Raw genomic sequence first — 22,206 nt, 5'->3', positions numbered from 1 at the left:
TTTAAGAAATTGCTCAAAGTTTTCTGCTCAGAAGGTATCTTTTCTCCCAGTTAATTAGATTTTGGGTCATAGAGTGTCAAAAGATAATCATAAATCCATATATCTTCATAAGCCAAGTTAACATGTATTCTTTTACTGGTTCCAGTCATTTGACTGCAGCCATGCTGGAGCACTGTTTCAAAGGGTTGAACAAATTGACCCCCAAGACTTTTTTTTTTAAGTCTGGTACTTATTTTATTGGTCTCTCTTTGCCAAGCTGCTAAGTTTTGGGATGTAAACTCACCAACACCAATTGTCAAGCGGTGGTGGAGGACAAACACAGACATAAAGATTCTCACACATAGATATATATATACATACATACAGGTTCCGTCTACCAAATCCACTCCCAAGGCTTTGGTCAGCCCAAGGCTATAGTGCAAGCTACTTTCCCAGTACAAGCGCCACGCAGCAGGACTGAACCCAGAACTATGCAGTTGTCTCTTCGTATTTCAGTGATCTTAAAGAGGCTGTCAAATGTAATTAGAGTACTTGTTTCACTAATTTCCAAGAAGGATACAATAATGGGTGTGCCACTCTCGGGATTTAGTAGAATGGAGCCTATAATTATGTCTGAAGGAATCTTTAGATGATTGAAATATGAAGAGAAAAACCGATCAATAAAACAAATGATTTTAGCAGACAAAGTTGCTGTCACAGATATGGACACCATTTTGACACTTTCATGATCAGAGTGATGTGGTCATTTTTGATTTCAGTTTATGTGTATCAGACAGAAACAAAAACAAAGAAATAAGGATAGTAATCACATTAGAAACATTGGCGAAATAAGAACCAAAGTCAAGAGGTTCCATAAACTGTGGTAATTGGTAAGGTTGATTGTTGTGAACAGTGAAAAAGTCTAGAGTTTTAGACGAAAGGCGTTTTGACAGAGAAGTAATGTAATGGTTTGTGGAAGTGATAAAGAAGTGAATAGGCCTAAAAGTGGAGGCAATAAGTAGGTGAGGAAGTGATCACAGTAAATTAGAGATATAAAAAAAGGGTAAAAAACCCCTTTGGTCATGAATGACCATGGGATTGCACCTAGAAAGTTCCCCTCTCAGGCACAAGTCTGGGCAAGGTTGTTTATGGAAGACCAGCAGTCACCCATGCATACCAGCCGCCTCTCTCCACACCACCGATGTTATCTCAGGGAAAGGCAAAGGCCAATACAGCTTGGCACCAGTGATGTTGCAACTCATTTCTACAGCTGAGTGAACTGGAGCAACGTGAAATAAAGTGTCTTGCTCAAGAACAACACACAGCCCAGTCCAGGAGTCGAACTCACTTCCTCATGATTGTGAGCCCAACACTCTAACCACTGAGCCATGTGCTTTCACATTAACTTAATAAAAATAAATTTGTTTTAGTAAATTCTTTATTATTTTCGAAATCAATTGATGCAAAAGTAGTGCATTTCAACAGAAATATGGCAACAGAAGGGTTAATTAGTGATGGGCTCACAGTTACAAAGAAAAAGTGATTGATGTAATGAAGAGTGATTTAGTGATAGGGTGGAATTGTTGAATGGAACTCTGACATCAAGGATTGGGCAAGGAAGACCCTGTAAAGTTCATAAGACCTCAGTGTGTGACAAGGAATTTGGTTGTGTCCGAGGCCCCTAACTTCCAGCCATAAGAATAGACAGGGTTATCTTAACAGCATTATAGGCCCCTAGGCAAATCAATGTACTGAGCTTTATAAGTATTTATTTATTGACAACAGGCTATAGCATGTATAAATCAGAATTGAGCTCCTAGTCCCATGAAGGCCCCCAGGTAACAACCAGTGTGCTCATACCTTAAGCAAGTGCTGAGGATGGACATATTTGTGGTCATTCATGTGTGTGTGTGCATGCACGCACGCACATGTGTATGTTTCATTTAGTTCCATTATTATAAAGATTCATACAGTCTCTCAACTGTTTCAGGTATATAAGAGAATTGCTAAGTGCTCTGGTACTTTTCCCCCATCCTTGTTCCTTTCTCTTAATATTTTACATACTTATTTCCAACAGGCTCTTTTCTTTCTCTACCTGTTTATCTCTCCTTCTTAACTTGCTTTGCTTTTCTTCAAAAGAAACAGCTGCTGTTTTTATTGACTTTCTTTTTTGATACCACTAATTTACTTTTCTTCATCCAGTGTTTACTTCATAACCAAAAGGCTTTAATTTTTTTTTTTTATTTATTGCATTTAATCAGCACAATGTCTCGATATTTGCTGTGAAGAACTATGAATTAAAATGTATAGAAATGTCTATCGATCTATCTGTCTGTGAGTGTGTACATACATAAATGTATATGTGTATTATGTGTGTGAGTGTGTATATAACATATCTAAGTATATGTGTGTATTATAGCTGCGTGTGCATGTGTAGTTATTTAGGCAAATCCAGTGGCTTGTTACTCAGAAAGTGTTATTAAAATTTATTGCAAAGATCCTAATTGTTGCTTTTAATTAGCAGTATGTTGTCTAACATTCACAGATTTTTGTTTTAAATTTATTTCTGACAAAGAAAAGAAAAAGCAAAGAAACCTTGACTATGTATATCTTGGTCACTAAAGCCAGTAAAATGTTACATTTATCTGTAAATTATGAAGCATGAGTTTTTAAAGATTGAAAAAAAGATTTCTTCCAAATAGCCCTCCCTTGACTTGGGTTAAAAAAAAATGCAATAATAATTAAGATGTTAATTAATGAAATCATAACAAAAGCTATTTTGGGAAGTATATATGTGTGTATATATATATATATATATATATATATATATATATATATATATATATACATACACATAAGCACATACTTCTTCAGAAATATCTGGCAACATTGCATTACTTGTCTCCAATCTTGAATATGAATTCATTCGTTTTCTTATATTTTTCACAAAATCTATCAAGACATAATAATGCCTTTGATAAGTATTTTGTTTATCAATTAAATCATGGTTTTTCTTTCTTCTACTTTTTCATAATTTAAACAAAAACACAATAAAAGACGAATATGCACAATTGTGTCTGTATTCTTTTGCTCTTCCATTTGTAAATCAGAGATGGAATATCATTTTTAGACTTCTTCGTACAAGGCAACATGTCTATTGTGTTTCGTTGTTTCAGTATTAGAATTTAACGGTGTGATTTACACTTACTTCTCTCCTCAGATGTAGACTTGATTGACTTTTCTTCCATCTTGGTTGCCTCGGGACACCACTCCGACGAGAGTGTCCTCAGTGGCCTCAGTACACAGCCAGACCTGGATTTCAATAGCAGTGATGAATCAGAGAAATTATCAGCAATAATGAAACCTCCAGGTGAATTTAATTCCATTCTTCTTGATTCTACCAATGAAAATAACGGTTATTATATCATGTCTATAAGGATACAAATATAAACAACTATGTTATAATGATGATGTTAAAGGCAATTTCTTTTATTTGCCAAGAGGGAGGTGGATAAAGGAATATCACACATACATTGAGATTTTGTACAGAGTTGATTGTGCATGGCAAACAATAAGAATAAGACTGGAAAATGGTAAGACTAATGAAAGGTAAGAAAAAAATGGGAAAATAAAGCCACTTGGTACGACACCCACACACACTGCATAAATTGTTTTTCAGACAAAAGAAAATACAGAAATGTAACAGTATGCATAGCCAAGGCACGCAGGCCTATGTATGGGTATGTTGTGAAACCATGCAATAATAATAATAATGATAATAATGATAATAACAACAATAATGATAACAATAATAATAATAATAATAATAATAATAATAATAATAATAATAATAACAATAATAATAATAATAATTTCTTTATTGGCCACAAGGGCTGAAATATAATAATGATGATAATGATAATAATAATTCACTTAAAATTTGAAACTGCAAGAATTTAGAATATGAGAATTGTAAAAGTTGTGCCTATAGTAATTGGTGTACAGAGAATTGTGAGCAAAGATATAGATGAGTGGTTGAAAGAGGTTGGAATAGAATGCCCTGTAGAGCTTCTACAGAATGTTTGCCATTATTGAAAGATTGTGGATACCTGCTACCCACATAGATTCTACCAGATATAAGAACAAACAAAATAATGAGGAAGAGGATTATAATGACAATGGTAGCATTTTTCTTTTGTTTATATTTTTTTTAACGAATCTGCTCAGAACAAATTATCTAAATGAGTAATTGTGGCAAAAAAAAAAAGGAAGAGAAAATAATCCCAAAATGTAATTTAACCTAATTAAGTATCAAATGCTATTGGAAGTGAATTTGATCTTTATGGGTGACAACTCCAGACATGTTTCAATCTTATTAGGCCTCATCAACAAAGCAAAGTGTAACTGTAACTGCAAGGTCTTAGACTGAATAAAAAGGTGGAGGATTATGTTATGAATGAGCACTGAACACACACACACACACACACACACACACATTAAAGCAACATGGCTGAATAGTTAAGGAGTGTGCCTCACAATCCTGGATTCAATCCCACTGTGGAATTTTAGGAAATGTCTTTAACCATAGCCTTAGATTAACCCAAGCCTTGTGAATAGAACCAGTTACATGGAAATTGTGTCGAAGCCTTTCAGATGAATTATACCTGTAATTCAAGCTGATTCTGCCTAAGGATTATATTAAAGGCACACACTTCTGTAGGATACTCAGTCACTTAAGCATTAATTCAATGATCAGATAAGGGAATTGATTGAACAACTGAAGCTAACTGAGATCTATTTGCCTCTCACTCTCTCTCTCTCTCTCTCTCTCTCTCTCTCACACACACACACACACACACACACACACACACACACACACACACACACACACACACACACACACACACACAAAGGCATTGCTGTACATTTAAGAAGTTTTATTCCCAATCCTATAGTTTTGGGTTCAGTCTCCTGTGTGGCACCTTGGCCAAGTATCATCTACTATAGCTATAGCAGGCCAGTGAAAGCTTTCTGAGTTTGGTAGACAGAAACTGAATGAAGCCTGTTGTGTGTGTGTGTCTATGTCTTGACATTATCCGACAGATAGTCGTAAACAAGCTTCACCTTCATACAAGCAGTATTCTGTATTTCCAATCTCCTGTGGAAACATATCCAACAATGGGGATATATTACCTTACTTCAAAACAAATGAGGGTTGGCAACTAGAAGGGCAAAAATCTGCCCCGACACATTCCATCTGATCCTTGCAGACTTGGAAAGATAAACAATAAAACATTGATGATGGTGATGATGACAATGATGACACAGATGCACACTAAACTAACATGTGATTCAAGTGCTTAGTTTGTGTGTGCATCTTTTATCATTTACTTGTTTCAGTCATTTAATTACAGCCATGCTGGAGCACCACCTTGAAGGGATTTTAGTCAAACAAATCAACCCCAGGGCTATTTTTAGGTTAGTACTTATTGTGTTGGCCTCTTTTGCTGAACTGCTTAGCCATGGGGACATAAACATACCAACACCGATTGCCAAATGGTGATGGGGTGACAGGCAAAAAGACACACACATACATATGTGTATATATCTATATATCTATATATATATATATATATATAATATATATATATATATATATATATATATATACACACACACACACACACACACAAAGAAGTTCTGTACAGTTTCTGTCTAGCAAATTCACTCACAAGGCATTGGCTGGCCCTGGACTACAGTAGAAGATACTTGCCCAAGGTGCCATGCAGTGTGACTGAACCCAAAAGCACATGGTTGGGAAGTAAGCTTCTTACCACACAGCCACAAAATCAATATTGATAGTCATTGATGAAAATCTATATCTTAGAGACGAATGAATTTGTGAATTATTTGAAAATTTGAAATCAAAATTCTTCAGATTAGTAATATTCCTTTTGGTTGTTTATTTATTTACTTTTTTTTGTTTTTTGTTTTCTTCAAGAACTTGAAAGAATATTTTTTCATTCTTTTCATGTTTCTTTTTTATTTTAGTTTTTATTTCTTTAAAAAAAATTTTTTTCTGTTTCTTTTAGAAAATTTGACAAATTGATGAGAGGTTTTTCTTGTGTTTTTTTTTCTTTCGTATAAAACTCTTCAAGTTTCTCTTCTTTTCTTTCTCTTCCTTCTATTCTTTTCCTCTTCTTTCTTCTCCTTTTTCTTCTTCCTCCTTTTCCTCGTCACCATCAGTGAGAAGCCAAGAGTGATGCTATTGTTTCGCTTCCTTCATCATTATCTTTACAGGGCAAGAATCTGACATTTCACCCTTCACCAAACAAAGCATACCCCATGTTTCTCTCTCTCTCTCACATTACACACACATACACACACACAATTATGAATACATGTGTTTATTATTTTCTCTGTTAATTCTCTCCTAAACACATCTTTCTTCTTTCCTTAAAAAATATAAATTGTTTTGTCAGGTTAAGTTGATTTTGATTTTTATTGTCATGGCTATTATTTATTTATTTATTTATTGCCTCTCCTTGCTAAAGTAAATGAAATTACTCTTTCACCCTTTCATAATTGTATCATTCACCTTCTACCTCTGTTTTTCTAATTACACCCACTTGTTATTCTCAGAATTTATTTATTTTCATTTATTTTTATTGTAATTACCAGCATGAATTTCTTTTGTTTACTTTCCTTCGTTTTAATATCTTGTTTGTCTATTTAATTAATTTTTTAAAATATATTTTTGTTTTATTTTTTAATATTTTGTTTTTTTATATTTTATTTTACTTCAGAAATCTCCAGTAATATCACTTACTCCCCACCCCCTTAGAGTGTCTGTTATTGTACAAATTGCTTTGGTTTTAATTTTTTAAATTTAATTATTTAATTTTAATATTTGATCTCGTTTTTATGTTTTTGTGTTTGTTTTATTCTTGTAAAACTTTTGAAGCAGGAGTTGCATGAAATCTTTGACAAGTGCCATTTGAATATTGCTTCTGTCTGATCATCTGTATGTACGTCTGGCTGCTTATCTAAATGCTTGTTTAGTTATCTGTCTATCAATTTATATGTCTGTCTGTCAATACATCTGTCTGTTTATATGTCCATTTATATGTTTATTGGTGAAAGCATGTGGCTTAGTGGTTAGGGCATTCGGCTCACGATTGTAAGGTCATGAGTTCGATTCCCAGCAGTGCATTGTGTCCTTGATCAAAACACTTTATTTCATGTTGCTCCAGTCCACTCAGCTGGTAAAAATGAGTAGTAGCCCGTATTACAAAGGGCCAGCCTTGTCACATTTTGTGTCACACTGAATCTCCCTGAGAACTACATTAAGGGCACAGGTATCTGTGGAGTGCTCAACCACTAGCATGTAAATTTCGCAAGCAGGCTGTTCCTGTTGATCAGATCAACTGGAACCTTTGTCATTGTAACCGATGACCGACCAGTTTATATGTCTATTCAAATATCTATCTATCTATCTACCTATCTATCTATATGTGTGTCTGTCTATCTGCATATATTTGTCTCTATATCTCTATCAGTTTGTCTATTATTAACCTAGCTACCTTACCCACTTGCAACTCCCCTAACCACCTTAAACCTTATATTGTTTTATGCCATTTTAATATTCAACAAACATCATCTCTTCTATCCTTAGGATATATCCAGACCATTGTTATTATCTCTTCCTCCTTGTCTCTCCTCTCTCTCTTTCTCACCATTTCAACTAATCTGTATACAATCTATGTAAGCTTTGCACTAATATCCATTAACACTGGGAACAGAACACTGCCATGTATTCAGCTCTCGATTCTGTGTTAATCATAAGTAACTACAGATTAGTTGACTATAACTAGATTAAATTATAGGTAAATACCAAGTGCCATGACTGCATCATGGAAGCAACAATTCTGTCTCACACTTCAATTCCTTTACCCTTGACTCCCTTGGGAGAATAAATGTGCATAGGCACCAGAGCTATGCAATAACAATGATACCAAATGGCCATTCTTTTATTTATCTTGGGTTCTTTAAGACTTTGCTGTTAGATACTCTGAAAGCCTCTTCTCTTGACTGCTGCTTCACATTCCAGGAATTTACTGCAATGCCAATATCATTGTACATTGACACAAAGGCAAACTAAGATGACATCAGAGTAAAAAAAAAAATGTACGATTTGTAGTTTTGCTAACACTCTGATGAACTCTTGTCTTGACAACCACTTTATATTTCATGACAGTGCTCAAGGAATTTACCACAATACCAACATTGTTATACTTCAAGCCAGAGGCCGACTAAGATGACATCAAAGTAAAAAATAAATAGTAATTTTTGTAGCTTTGCAAATACTCTGATGTTTTCTTGTCTTGACAGCTACTTTATATTTTATGACGGTGCTGCAGGGAATTTATCACAATACCAATATTGATATACTTTGAGCCAAAAGCAGACTATGCTGGCATCAGATTAAGAAATGTATATATTTTGTTGGTCTGCTACTAGTGTAGAATTCATGGTTGATTTAGAAAATTAATTGTTTTTGTTATATCTCTAATTCATACCAGAAAAAGTGACAAGTCCATCCATGCATCTTCTCTACCCACTATTCCCTAAGGAGTAGAACCCACAAGCACCCTCTCCATAGAGTCCTATCGGAGAAAGTCATCATTAGGCTTTTCAAGTCACAAGTCAAATGTAAATACCAGCTTGATGCCAGGCACAAATAGGACCACCAAAAACTGCAATATGAAAGGAGTTTGAAAGAATAAACATGCTGCATTGTCTGTCCAATGGGTTAACAAGGGAAATGCTTGCATCTTAGATAAAGAATCCAGTCAAAAAATATATTGCAGTCTCCACCTACAGCTTGCAAATTTTTCTGGGAGATGTTGGGTGGGAGCACAAAGGATCTGCATCTCAGGATCCCGAAGCAGATCCAGGAAGAGAGCAGCTGAAGGGGACAAGTAATTTTAGAAATATATTTTTTGTTTGACTATTGGGGTTATACTTGATCTTGGAAGTATATCATGATCTTATCTTCTGAATTATAACTCAAGGAGAAATAGTGTGTTTCATTTCAAGGCATTAACCATAATGTCATTAAAAGAATTTCTTCCACTAATACCAAAATATTGTTGACCAATTTCATTCCATATTTTTGTGAGGAAGAAGACATTTTAGTCAGCTTGAATTCTAGGACAAGTTATCTGAAATAAAAGTAACATTCCTGTATCTAAAATATCTGGATGTGGTCAAGGAGGAACCAAAACCACCTCCATACTATATGAAGACAATATTTTTGTATTTTAAGGCAACGAGCTGGCAGAAATGTTAGCATGCCAGACGAAATGCTTAGCAATATTTCATCTGTCTTTAAGTTCTGAGTTCAAATCTTGTCAAGGTCGACTTTGCCTTTCATCCTTTCAGAGTCGATAAATTAAGTACCAGTTGCATACTGGGGTCAATCTAATCGACTGGCCCCCTCCCCAAAACTTTCAGGCTTTGTGCCTTGAGTAGAAAAGAATATTTTTGTATTTTAATATTAAGGGAAGTAACTCTGAGTAAGTCATTGTGATAGCATTAATGTTGCACTGCTACCATGACAACCAAAGTTATTTCTTCGTTAAGTGTAAGTTTGAAAACTGAATCAACAGATAGCAGTTACAACTAGATGAAATCTCCGGGCAGTTTAAATGACCAAGTCTCCAATAAGTGGCTAAAAAGTGTCAGCAGGACACCCAGGAGTCATGACCTAGATGTGGTCTAGCCTCCTTAGAATGTAAGAAGTTAAGGGCCGAAACATCTGCCTGAGATGGCGGTGGGGGAGTTCTTCTCTGAAGACCTTTCACTGATCAGCTGTCTTGAGAATTTCTTACCAGCTGAACATGCTTAACAAACTTTGATGCATTAGCAAAGCTTACTAGAACTACCCATAAACACCATCACCACCACCATTGTCCGATGAGATGAGTGTAAACTCTAACACATTTCCTTATCTTAATATAATCCATAACTAAATACCACCTACAGCCAATCTTCTTTAACTGTGATGTCAGGTTATTGCTGACTTTAATAAAAGTCAAATGGTTTGTTGTCAGAACAATAAATTCAAACCTATATTTCATATCTTTTAGATGTTCCAGTTAATTCCCAAACACTTGATCAATTACCTCAGTGCTGTTTGTTCAGTGCTCATTAATCATCTATTTAATCATCTCAGATCATACCATCATTATTAACCACAAATCCAGATTAAGACCCATTGAAGCTCAAAACACTTAAAAGATTTTGGTGCTCCCATATACAGGGGTTGGACTAAATAATGGAAACACCTCAAAATTTCAAACAAATTTATTTTAATATGGGGTAGGACGACCTTTGGCAGTAATTACAGCTTGAATTCTATGAGGTATGGACTCGTACAAAGTTTTAATTGTTTCCAAAGGAATTTTTGTCCATTCTTCAGCTAAAACAGTCTCCAGTTCTTGTAGTGATGATGGTGGAGGATCTCAACTCCTTATTTGTTTTTCTAAAATTCTCCATAAATGTTCGATAATATTGAGATCTGGGGTCTGTGGTGGTTAGATAAGATGTTCAACTTCACTAGAATGTTCCTCATACCATTCAGTAACAACTTTAGCTGTGTGAATTGGTGCATTATCATCCTGAAAAATTGTGTTTCACTCCAGAAACAGTTCCGCAACCTTAGGATGAATTTGATCAGATAAAATGCTTAAATAGTCTTGACTATTAATTCTGCCATGAAGGGAAACCATTGGGCCAGCAGATTTCCAAGATATAGCCCCACAGATTGTCACAGATCCTCCTCCATGTTTAACAGTTGGAAGAAGGCAATCTCCACATTGGCCAGTGGTTGGAAATGAGGTAAAGGATGACTCGTTCAAGAAAATAACATTCTTCCACAGCTCTAGGGACCAATTCTGTAGGTTTTTACTCCACTCTAAACGCTTTGCAACATTTATTTTTGAAAGTAGTGGTTTTCTGATTGCAGCCCTCCCATGAAATCTGGCTTTGTGCAGCTCCCAGCAAACAGTTTTTGTGGAAACTGGGTTCTTGAGGTGGTCATTAAGCTCTACAGTAATTTTGGGAGCTGTACTTTTGTGATCCTTTCTAACAATTGGCGTAAGAGTCCGACAGTCCCTATCTGAAAGTGTTGCTTTTCTTCCAGAGTTTTGTTTTGACAAGGAGGTTTTTCCCTCTTTCTCAAAGGCTGTCATTACTTTTGAGACAGTACTTCTTGAAACACCAAACATTTCAGCTGTTTTCATTATGCTAGCACCTGCCATACGAGCACCAACAATTTGACCACTTCGAAAGTCCAATAAATCTGTCATTTTAATGAATTTTAATTACCTTTTTTTGATGATATCTGAAAAGAAACAGCAATTTTAGCAAAACATATTAAGCAACATTAATAATAAATCAAAAAGCATAAAAATAAACAAGCTTTTGATGGTTTTATAGATATTTCAAAATTATGATACTATGTATTTCCATTATTTTGTCCAACCCCTGTATATATAATGTAATTCAAAATATAAACAATAATAAACCATAAAATAGATTTTTATTTTTCAAAATGTAACAAAACTAACGGCGGTGGCGGTGGTTGTGGTGGTGGTGGTGGTGGTGGTGGTGATGGTGGTTAGTCTAAGATCAGCATTTGATCAAGCAAACCTGCGATAAAAACCATTCCCTCTGTGACCATCACATCTTAGTTTTTGATATATTGTATCTATACTTGCATTGTTCAATGTACTCTTTCTGCTTTTGCAATGCTTGAGTGCAATTAAAGGGAGATTTGGTTGCCATTTTCAACACAGTGAGCTGTTACATAGAATGTCTCCAATCACTGAAATAATCATTTCATTGCAAATAGTGATGAAAGGACTTTGACAAACCAAATTGATTAATTGATTAACCAAACAATTAACCAATCAATTTATTAGTTAATTGGTTAAACAGTTGACCAATTGACAAATAAATAATAAAGAAGTGAAATTGAACCAGTGTGTGTTTATTGTTGGCATAATAACCCTCCGAAGATACATCAAAGTATAAAAAGTTTATTTTAATCACTGTTTAATGTAATCTTTCTACTTTTCCAATGGTAATGTGCATTTGGAGGGAGATTTGGCTGCCATTTTTAACACAGTAAGCAGCTACATAGAGGGTCTTTTCTTCAATCATTGAATTGATAATTTCATTGCAAATGGTGATGAAAGGACTTTGACAAACCAAACTGATCAATTGATTAACCAAGAAATTAGCCAATCAAACAATTTATTAGTTAATTGGTTAGATACTTAACCAACTGACAAATAAATAGTAAAGAAGTGAAATACTATTGGTGCATGTGTGTGTTTGTTATTGGCATAATGACCCTTCCAAAATACATCAAAATAGGTTTATTTTAATGAAGATTTAAACAGCATGAAGTTTTTATATCTGTGTCTCTATTTGTTTATTCATGCATGTATTTTTCTAAGTGTATCTGTGACACTTCAGTATCTATACATGTCTATATGATTATTCATGGAGTTATGTTTGTAGATGTATATATGACACTAATAACTTTATATATACTTCTGTACACTTACTCCCACTTTATTCTTAAAGTTTAATACTGTAGTGTCTATGAGAGTTTATTTTTTTCGCCTCCAAGTCATTATTATCTATTTATGCCTACACTCTAACTGCCATTCTGTCAGTTGTGATGACAAGGTTTCAGTTGATCCAATCAATGGAACAGCCTGCTCGTGACATTTGTACCCTTAACATAGTTCTTAGGGAGATCCTGCATGATACAGAATGTAACATTGCTGACCCTTTGAATTACAGGTATTACTCATTTTTGTAAACCTAGTTGGACTGAGCCAAAATAATCCTTCAGGGAACAGTCGAAAGTAGCAGACGCAGAGGCAGAGAAAGAGGTGGGAAAACAACATGTGTGAGTGGACAGGCCTAAAGATGAGAGACACAGTACGAGAGGCAGAAGACAGAGATGGGTGGAGGGATCACCATCATCATCATTATTCAATGTCTGTGTTTCCATACTGGAATGGGTTGGACGGTTTGACCAGGGCTGGAAGGCTGTACCAGACTTTCATCTGATTTGACATGGTTTCTTTGGCTGGATGCCCTTCCTAATGCCAACCACTCCAAGAGTGTAATGGGTGCCATTTGCATAGCACCAGTATCTGCCATGACTATGATTTCTCTTGGGCCTTCTTCTCAAACATGGTATAATGCCAAAGGTCTTTGTCATTTGTCATTGACTCTGTGAGGCCCAACTCTTTAAAAGGTGCTTTTTACATGACACCAGTATTGGTCATGACTATGATTTCACTTGGCTTGACGGGTTTTCTCAAGCACAGCATATCACCAAAGGTCTCAGTCACTAGTCATTGCCTCTGTGAGACCCAAAGTCCAAAGATCATGCTTCACCACTTCGTCCTATGTCTTCCTGGGTCTACCTCTACCACAGGTTCCCTTCACAGTTAGAGATTGGCACTTCATTGCACAGCTGTACTCGTCCATACACATCATATGACCATACCAGTGCAGTTGTCTCTCTTGCACACCACATCTTATACCCAACTTTTCTCTCAAGATGCTTACACTCTGTCATACATGCACACTGACATTACACATCCAGTGAAGCATACTAGCTTCATTTCTTTCAAGCCTACACTCTTGGAGCATCTACCTCTGCTACTAACTTGGTCACCTAGATAACGGAAGCTATCTACTACTCTAGCTTACCCCACTGGCAGTTAATGGAGTCTATTTTCTGTTCATTTTTGGTGTTTATTGTACCTGTGCACCTTCCACACACAAAAGTTATTTTCCCAGTTAACCTTCCTCTGATATTGCTGCTCCTTTCATGTGGCCATAGCTTACTCCAGGTACATCTTATAGAGTCTCTACCAATGCCTTTCCTACAGATTAAGCAGGGTCATCTACCTGAAGGGATTTGTGATTTGTCTGCTTTCCTAATTACTAAGACTTCTATTTTTGTTAGATTAACTCTAAGGCCCTTTGACTCTAGGCCTTGCCTCCACACCTGAAATTTCTTCTCTACTTCGGATCGTGATTCGGTTATAAGAACAAAGTCATCAATATAGAGGAGCTCCCAGGGGCAGCCCATCTTAAATTCCTCTGTTATTGCCTGGTGAATTATGATGAACAAGAGGGGGCTTAGAACTGATATACCCTGAATTCCTTGTAATACTCATTGCTAACCTTCACCTTGATTGCAAAGTCATCGGTGGTACCCCAATGGTCAACTAGACTACAGGATATGTAAAAGTGTAAAAAATGTGAAATAAAGTGTCTTGCTCAAGGACACAACATATCACTGGGAATTGAACTCACAACCATGAGCCAAAAACCCCTAACCACTTAGCCATACTCTAAGCAGGAATGGGAGCAAGTGTATTTGCTCCCCATAACCATTGTCATTAGCTGGTCTATAAGAGCATGATTCAGCTAATTCATTGATCCAGGGACAAGGTGACCCAATTAGAGGCCTGTGTGTATCTGATGACAACTCCTCTCACTCCCTGAAATTTAAAAAAAAACGTTTTTTTAATTTAAATTTGCAGCATTTTTGAATTTGAAAAATCCTCCCTTGGTCATGTTCCTACATGCAAAAATTTCTCTCCGAATCCTTGACCCACAAGATCTGTGGGCCACAGTGTCCCACTTGAAAAATCACCAAGTTACATTGTTTAACCTGCTTTAAGGGGTTAACTCCATCTTACATTCCTATAATTATTTTTACTTATTAAATTTGATATAAAAATTTATGTTCAGACATCACATAATCTTATTTTCTCCACAAAATTATTTATTTCCTTGCACTCAAACAAAAACATGCCCATGCACACACACACACATATAGATGTATATGTATAAGCACATATATGTATAAATACATATGTATACATATTTGTGTATGACTATATATGTATGTGTGTAGTGTGGTAAATAGCTTGCTTACCAACCACATGGTTCTGGGTTCAGTCCCACTGCATGACACCTTGAGCAGGTGGCTTCTGCTATAGCCTCAGGTCAACTAAAACCTTGTGAGTGGATTTGGTAGAAAAGAAGCCTGTCATATATATATGTGTGTGCCTGTGTTTGTCCCCCAAACATCGCTTGACAACCAATGCTGGTGTATTTACATCCCCCGTAACTTAGCAGTTTGGCAAAAAGAGACTGATAGAATAAGTACTAGGCTTACAAAGAATAAGTCCTGTCGATTTGTTCAACTAAAGGCAGTGCTCCAGCATGGCCGCTGTGAAATGACTGAAACGAATAAAAGAATATATATATATATCTATATACATTTATGTATGTGTTCAGATTTAAAAATATTTTTTTGTTTTCGTTCTTAGTTCTATTTCCAGATGATAAAGTACCGTTTTCAAACCTTGACTCAGTGATTGATCTTGGAGATATTGAAGAAGTAGATGAAGATTCTCATTCAAAGCTTTTGGGGCTCTCAAATTATTCTAATTTTGATAAAGAAACAGGTAACTCTACTCATTATTTTGGTCTGTTTCAACTATTAAAATATTCATCCATATTAGATTTTTATTGACTAACTGTAGTGATTCTGTATATTTTATGAACAGTGAATGTGAAAAGTTGCAGTACTTAGATCAAATTATTTATTGTATAGGTCAGGCCTGAATCAAGTCACCCACTCATTACCTTTAATCCCAAGCTAAATATACATTAAAACACTCTGCTGCTATAGCCTCAGGTTGACCAAAACCTTGTGAGTGGATTTCATAGATAGAGAGCTGAAAGAAGCCCATTGTAGGTGTGTATATATATATATATATATATATATATATATATATATATATATACACACACCTATATATATAGGTATGTTGATGCAAACAGGAAAACTAGAACTCGAAATATGAGTATATGTATATTTTTATTAATATTTAGTAGAAGCAACTCATCCGATGAGTAAATCCTGGGTCCACTTCACTAGATTATAAATATTTTACTAAGTGTATAAACCAGGACAATTAACTATGAATACAAAGATTAGTACATCTGCATATTTTTTGTACAGCATATTTGATTTAAATGTGTCCAACTCATGGTTCTGCTGCATAGCTATCTCAAAATTGCATTTGCATCCAGTTACTTTCAACTGGTTATTAGACTATGCAACTTTATTCAAGGTCTTTCCCCTAATGTGTGTATGTGTGCATGTCTCTTTGTGTGTCTTGACAACTGGTGTTCATATCTTCACAGGCCCAGAACTTAGCAGTTCAGCAAAAGAGACTGTTAGAATTATTACCAGGCTTGAAAAAGGAAATAAATGTGTGTAAAATGTCTGCCTTGAAGTTTTGGGTTTATCAGGCTGGCATTCTTTGAGTTTTCATAGTATTTACACTAAACACCTCTGTACAAGACTCTTCCCATACAAGATTCCTCCCATACAAATCTCTCACATACAAGACTCCTCCGTAGAGGACTCATACATACAAGACTTCCCCATACATGACTCCCCCAATTAAGACTTTCCTATACAAGACTCTTCTACTTTATTGACCCTAAAGAGATGAAAGGCAAAGTTGACCTCATTGGGATTCAAACTCATAATGTAAAGAGCCAAAACAAATACCACAAGGCATTGTTTGGTCCAACACTCAGAACTCTACTAATCCACTCACCTGGACTGGTGTTTTAATCTATGGACCCATGAAGGATGAAAGACAAAGTTGACCAGTGGCCAATATAGGATTTGAACTCAGAATGTAAAGAATGAAAACACAGAACAAAACATTTTCTCCAGTCCCCTATTGGTTCTACCAATCCAACATTCTCAACAGACATATAACAATAGATTTGTTCTCTCTGTTCTTTAATAAACAAATGCACTCGGACACCCTGGGCATGCACACGTACTTTAAATACAAACTACTTACTGGACTGATTATATTATATCTATTTTAGTTTTTGTACCCATTCCCCCCTCACCCCCACCTTCCTTTTATTTCCTCTTTTGCTTTGTTGTTACTATTTTTCTGGCATTGTCTTTTATTGAAATTTAACAAGATTTTCCTTGTATATGTTTCAATTTCCTTTCCAGGAAGGAGTATTTCCTCCATCTCTTCCTCTCTTATTCTCCCTCCTCATGTATATGCACAGGCACTTACATGCATTTGTGTATATATGTCTGTAGATATATATATATATATATATATATATATATATCTGTAGATTATATGTGTGTGTGTGTGTATATGTATGTATATTTATTTATATATGTGTGTGTGTATGTATGTGCATATATGTATGTCTATAAAGATGTATGTATGTATATGAATATGTATATGTGTGTGTGTGTGTGTGTATATATATATATATATATGAGAAAACCTTATCAAGTCCTTGACTTCAACAAGATTTACTTTGGTTGTTTGTTTTTTGTTTTTAATATTATTTCTCAAATAAATTTGTAAGACAACAGCAGCAACAACAACAACAACCTCTACTACTCTAATTTTACTGCTTTTGGCATTGGTGTCTGATGTGTAACAAGTTCTTGTGTATATAAAAAAGGAAATAAATAAAGTAAAAAAATAAAAGTAGACTAGGTTGGTTGATCAGCCTTACAGTTGATGTAATTAATTAGCTTTATTGATTGTTGATAATCAATACTATGGAAGACAACCATCTGTTAGAATGAAATTTGAAACACCCCACCACCACCACCACCACCATCACCGCCACCATGCCTTCTGTGCCACCATTATCACAGCCAACACTATTACCATCACCACCATCATTATTATATCATCGTACTGTGTGTTCGTGTGTCTTCTTTAGTTTTATATCTGAATTCACTAATGAGAATTTTTGCATTATGTAGCTACAAATGAATAGCAAATCAAAGGCACAGCATAGGGGACACGCATGCATGCATGCACATACACACACACAGCTGCTTTCATTTTTAAATTTGTCATAATTTTATGGGGTGACAATGCTAAATAGTGATGTGTTTAAATACAAACTTGTTACCACTTCAAATATGCTTGAAGTATGGTCAGCCATACGTGAAGGCTTGTCCTTTGCAGGTGCTGGTTCCACATAAAATGCACTCGTGCTGGTGCCATTCATGTCAGTCCCATGTAAAATGCACTTGTACTGGTGGCACATGAAATGCACTTTTGTCAATGCCACATGAGATGGCAAATGATATGCACTCATGCTGATGCCACATAAAATGCACTTGTACCGATGCCACGTAAAATGCACTTATGCTAGTGCCATGTGAAATGCATTCATACCAGTAACACATGAAATGCATTCATATCAGTGCCATGTACAATGCATTTGTGCCAGTGCCACATAAACACACCCCTGACGGTAGTACATAAAAAGCCCACAACACATTCTCTGAAATGTGGTTGGTATTAGGAAGGGCATCCAACCATAGAAACCATGCCAAAACAGACAATTGGAGTCTGGCCAGCTCCCCGGCTGGTCAACTCCTGTCAAACCATCCAACCCATGCCAGTATGGAAAACAGACATTAAACAATGATGATGTAAGAAAGCCATTCACTGTGTTTTGTCTAGGAGAAAATTTCTTGCTCTACACAAATCAGCCCACAATGCCACCTGTCCAGGCATTGCATTTTGGAGTAGTTATCTCCCCTTCAGCCACAGAAACCAAACAAGGCGGTGCTGTGAGCTGACATGAGAAACACTATCTTTCTTATGATATTCCCGTCATCGTTCAATGACTGGTGGCATTAAATGGCAGTTCACTGTAAATAAAATACAGGGTAACAGCACTAAGTTTGTATAAATACAAACTTATTACCATTTCAAATATGCTTGAGACATATTTGACCCATAAGAAAGTCAGTAGTCAAATGTGTTTAAATACACTGAATCAGGCCACAGCACTACCTGTCCAGATTGTGGTTATCTCCTTTTCAGCCACAGAATCCAGACAGCGAGGTACTGCTAGCTGACATGAGAGACAGTATCTCTCTTATGATATTCCCATCATCATTCCATAACTGGGGGTGCTATTTGTATTGTCATAATTACATATTCTTTCCACTATTGGCACAAGGCCCAAACTTTTTGGAACAGGAGCTAGTTGAATTACATTGACCTCTATGCTCAATTGGTCATTATTTTATCAACCTTGTAAAGATAGAAGGCAAATTCAGCCTTGTCAGAATTTGAACTCAGAACATAAAGAGCTGGAAGAAATACCAATAAGTATTTTGTCTGATGTGCTAATGATTCTGCCAGCTTGCTTTATCATCATTATTACTATTAGGCAGAATCATTGGAACATAAAGCAAAATGCCTAGATCGGACCCTTTGTGTTCTAAATTCAAATCTTGCCTGGATCAGCTTTGCCTTTCATCCTTTTGGGGTCAGTGAAATAAATTACCAGCCAAGAACTACTGATTTATTTAATTGGTTATACTTCCCCCACACCAAATGTGTGGTCTAGTGCTCTGTATTAGATGTGGTTGTATCTTTTATCTTATACTTGTTTCAGTCATTAGACTGTGGCCATGCTGGGGCACCGTCTTGGAGAATTTTTAGTCAAATGAATCAACCCAGTACTTATTTTCTTTAAAGCCTGGTACTCATTCTATTGGCCTCCTTCACCAAACCGCTAGGTTACAGGGATGTAAACAAACCAACACCCATTGTCAAACAGTAATGGAGGACAAACGCAATCACAAAGACATGCACACACACACACACACACACACACACACACACACACATACACACACACACATGACGGGCTTCTTTCAGTTTCTGTCTGCCAAATCCACTCATGAGGTTTTGGTTGGCCCAAGGCTTTGGTGGAAGACACTTGCCCAAAGTGCCATGTTGTGGGACTGAACCCAGTTGCTCAGTCTGCCAGAAATAGTAGCTAAGTCTCTCTCTCTCTCTCTCTCTCTCTCTCTCACTCCACTTTTTTAAAGTAGTACATCAGATAGAATACCTGACAATATTTGTTCTGGTGCTCTGCACTTGGAGTTCAAATCCTGTTGAGGTCTACTTTGCCTGTCATCCTTTCAGGGGTTCATGAAAAAAGGTATCAGACTAGTGCTGTGGATTGTTGGATATGCAAACACATCAGACCAAATGCCTTGTGGTATTTGCATTCTGAGTTCAAATCCCACCATGTCCTACTTGGGTTGTAGACTTAATCTATTACCTGACTCCTTCAGTGCCTTTAGTGGAGTCTGTTCTGGTGCAATCATTTGGCCCAGGTCTTTAGTTTGAGAGTACCAGCCTCCTTTTCTGCCTCCTATCTCAAAAGCACTGTAAAGGGTCATGGGTATTGCCTACTCTCCTGACTATGCAGTATACTGACACTCCAATGGTTACAACAAAGAGGGTTCCAATCAACCTGCTTGTGAAATTAACATGCAAGCGGCTGAGCACTCCACAGACACGTATACCCTTAATGTGGTTCTCAGGGAAATTTAGCATGACACAGAATGTGACCAGGATGTACCTTTGAAATAAAGATCCAACTCATGGAACTTTGGCATTAAATGATGAAAATATAAAATTAAAAAAAGAAACTAGTTGAAGATAGTGTAAAGCCTACAGGTGTACTAGGCTGGACTTTATTCTGCTTTCCTTGATGTTAAACCCCTTAGCATTTAAACTGACCATATCTGGCCCAAATATTGTGGCTGCATTGTGATGGGCAGCAGCAGCAGCAGTGGCTTTATCTCAGATCCAAGAATTTAGTTTCTTCTTTGCTGAATACTTCCTTTATGGTGATGGTGACTCTGGAGACCAATTCTTGTCCAGAAGAGTTGATGGCATTGACTGCATGGTAATGTTGGTGGAGGATGAGATTCATTTTGTCATGCTTTTCTCTCTTGTCATTCAATATCTCCCTTTTCTCTTCTGGTTTTATGATCAAATCAGCCAGATCTAGCCTCTCTCACCTGTCCTACAATGTCATTCTAAAAATAAAGAATCACATCATCAAAATCTTGTAGTTACAAGATAATGCATGATTAATTCAAAACAGTGTGAATAAATAAGGATTACATTTGATAGAATAATCTGAATGCTCAAGGGTGAAGTGACTGAGGGTACAAGACTCATCCCACCCTCACCTCAAATGAGACGTTGGGCCATTGCAAAGTTAATCTCCCTCAGCTGCTGCTGGTACTCATTTTCAGTTCAATAAACTGGAACAACATAGAAGGAAGTATTTTGTCCGATGACGAGACATACATCCAGTACTGGAATTGAACCTGCAATCTTCCAATGTTGAACCCAACACTCTAACTACTAGACCATATACCTTCACTCTGTATGTAAATAGCCATAGCTAAACGACCACCACATGTTCTAATAAGGCTGCCAACCACATCTCCCACTTTGCCACCATTGTTATCATGAAGGGTAGTGAATTAAAAATTCTTGTTTTGTTTTAATTATTTTTCACCAAAAATAAAAAAAGAAAATGGAAAGAAAAAGCTGCTCAACCTGTTAATATGACATCTAAATGTCCCCTTAAGTTTTATAATACTGCTGGCAAGCATGGCTGCCATGTTGTTTATTGTGTCAATAATAGACAATTGTTTATTGTGTCAATAATAGACAATTGTTGGCAATACAGACTGATTATGAAAAGTCATTCAAATTGAGATATCAACTGATACTCTAGAATAGGTTCACAAACAATATGAATTGTTGCAGTAGAGGATTCATTAATAGTTATATAACTAGCAGGACCCATAAATATTTCACAGAATTAATAGTAAACTTACAGGTGCAGGAGTGGCTGTGTGGTAAGTAACTTGCTTACCAACCACATGGTTCCGGGTTCAGTCCCACTGTGTGGCACTTTGGGCAAGTGTCTTCTACTATAGCCTCGGGCCGACCAAAGCCTTGTGAGTGGATTTGGTAGACGGAAACTGAAAGAAGCCCGTCGTATATATGTATATATATATATATATATGTATGTGTGTTTGTGTGTCTGTGTTTGTCCCCCCACCATCGCTTGACAACAGATGCTAGTGTGTTTACGTCCCCGTAACTTAGTGGTTCGGCATAAAGAGACCGATAGAATAAGTACTAAGCTTACAAAGAATAAGTCCTGGGGTCGATTTCCTCGACTAAAGGTGGTGCTCCA

The 22,206-nt window shown here is 36.3% G+C and overlaps 1 protein-coding gene across 12 annotated transcripts in view; it reads left to right on the top strand.

Annotated features, from left to right (window-relative positions):
* LOC106877382 (RIMS-binding protein 2) overlaps positions 1 to 22,206 on the top strand; it is an 888,511-nt gene that overhangs the window by 788,612 nt on the left and 77,693 nt on the right. For 11 of the 12 annotated variants that reach the window (XM_052976546.1, XM_052976545.1, XM_052976549.1 and 8 more), the window contains 2 exons: positions 3,200 to 3,349; positions 15,420 to 15,557. In XM_052976546.1, coding sequence (XP_052832506.1) covers positions 3,200 to 3,349; positions 15,420 to 15,557 — 288 coding nt within the window. The remainder of the gene's footprint in view (positions 1 to 3,199; positions 3,350 to 15,419; positions 15,558 to 22,206) is intronic. The other variant, XM_052976547.1, reaches the window with a different exon arrangement.

The sequence above is a fragment of the Octopus bimaculoides genome, chromosome 25 (assembly GCF_001194135.2).
Source record: "Octopus bimaculoides isolate UCB-OBI-ISO-001 chromosome 25, ASM119413v2, whole genome shotgun sequence".
Taxonomy (NCBI): domain Eukaryota; kingdom Metazoa; phylum Mollusca; class Cephalopoda; order Octopoda; family Octopodidae; genus Octopus; species Octopus bimaculoides.
Note: the sequence above shows the minus strand (reverse complement) of the source record. Positions and strands in the feature narration are given on the sequence as shown.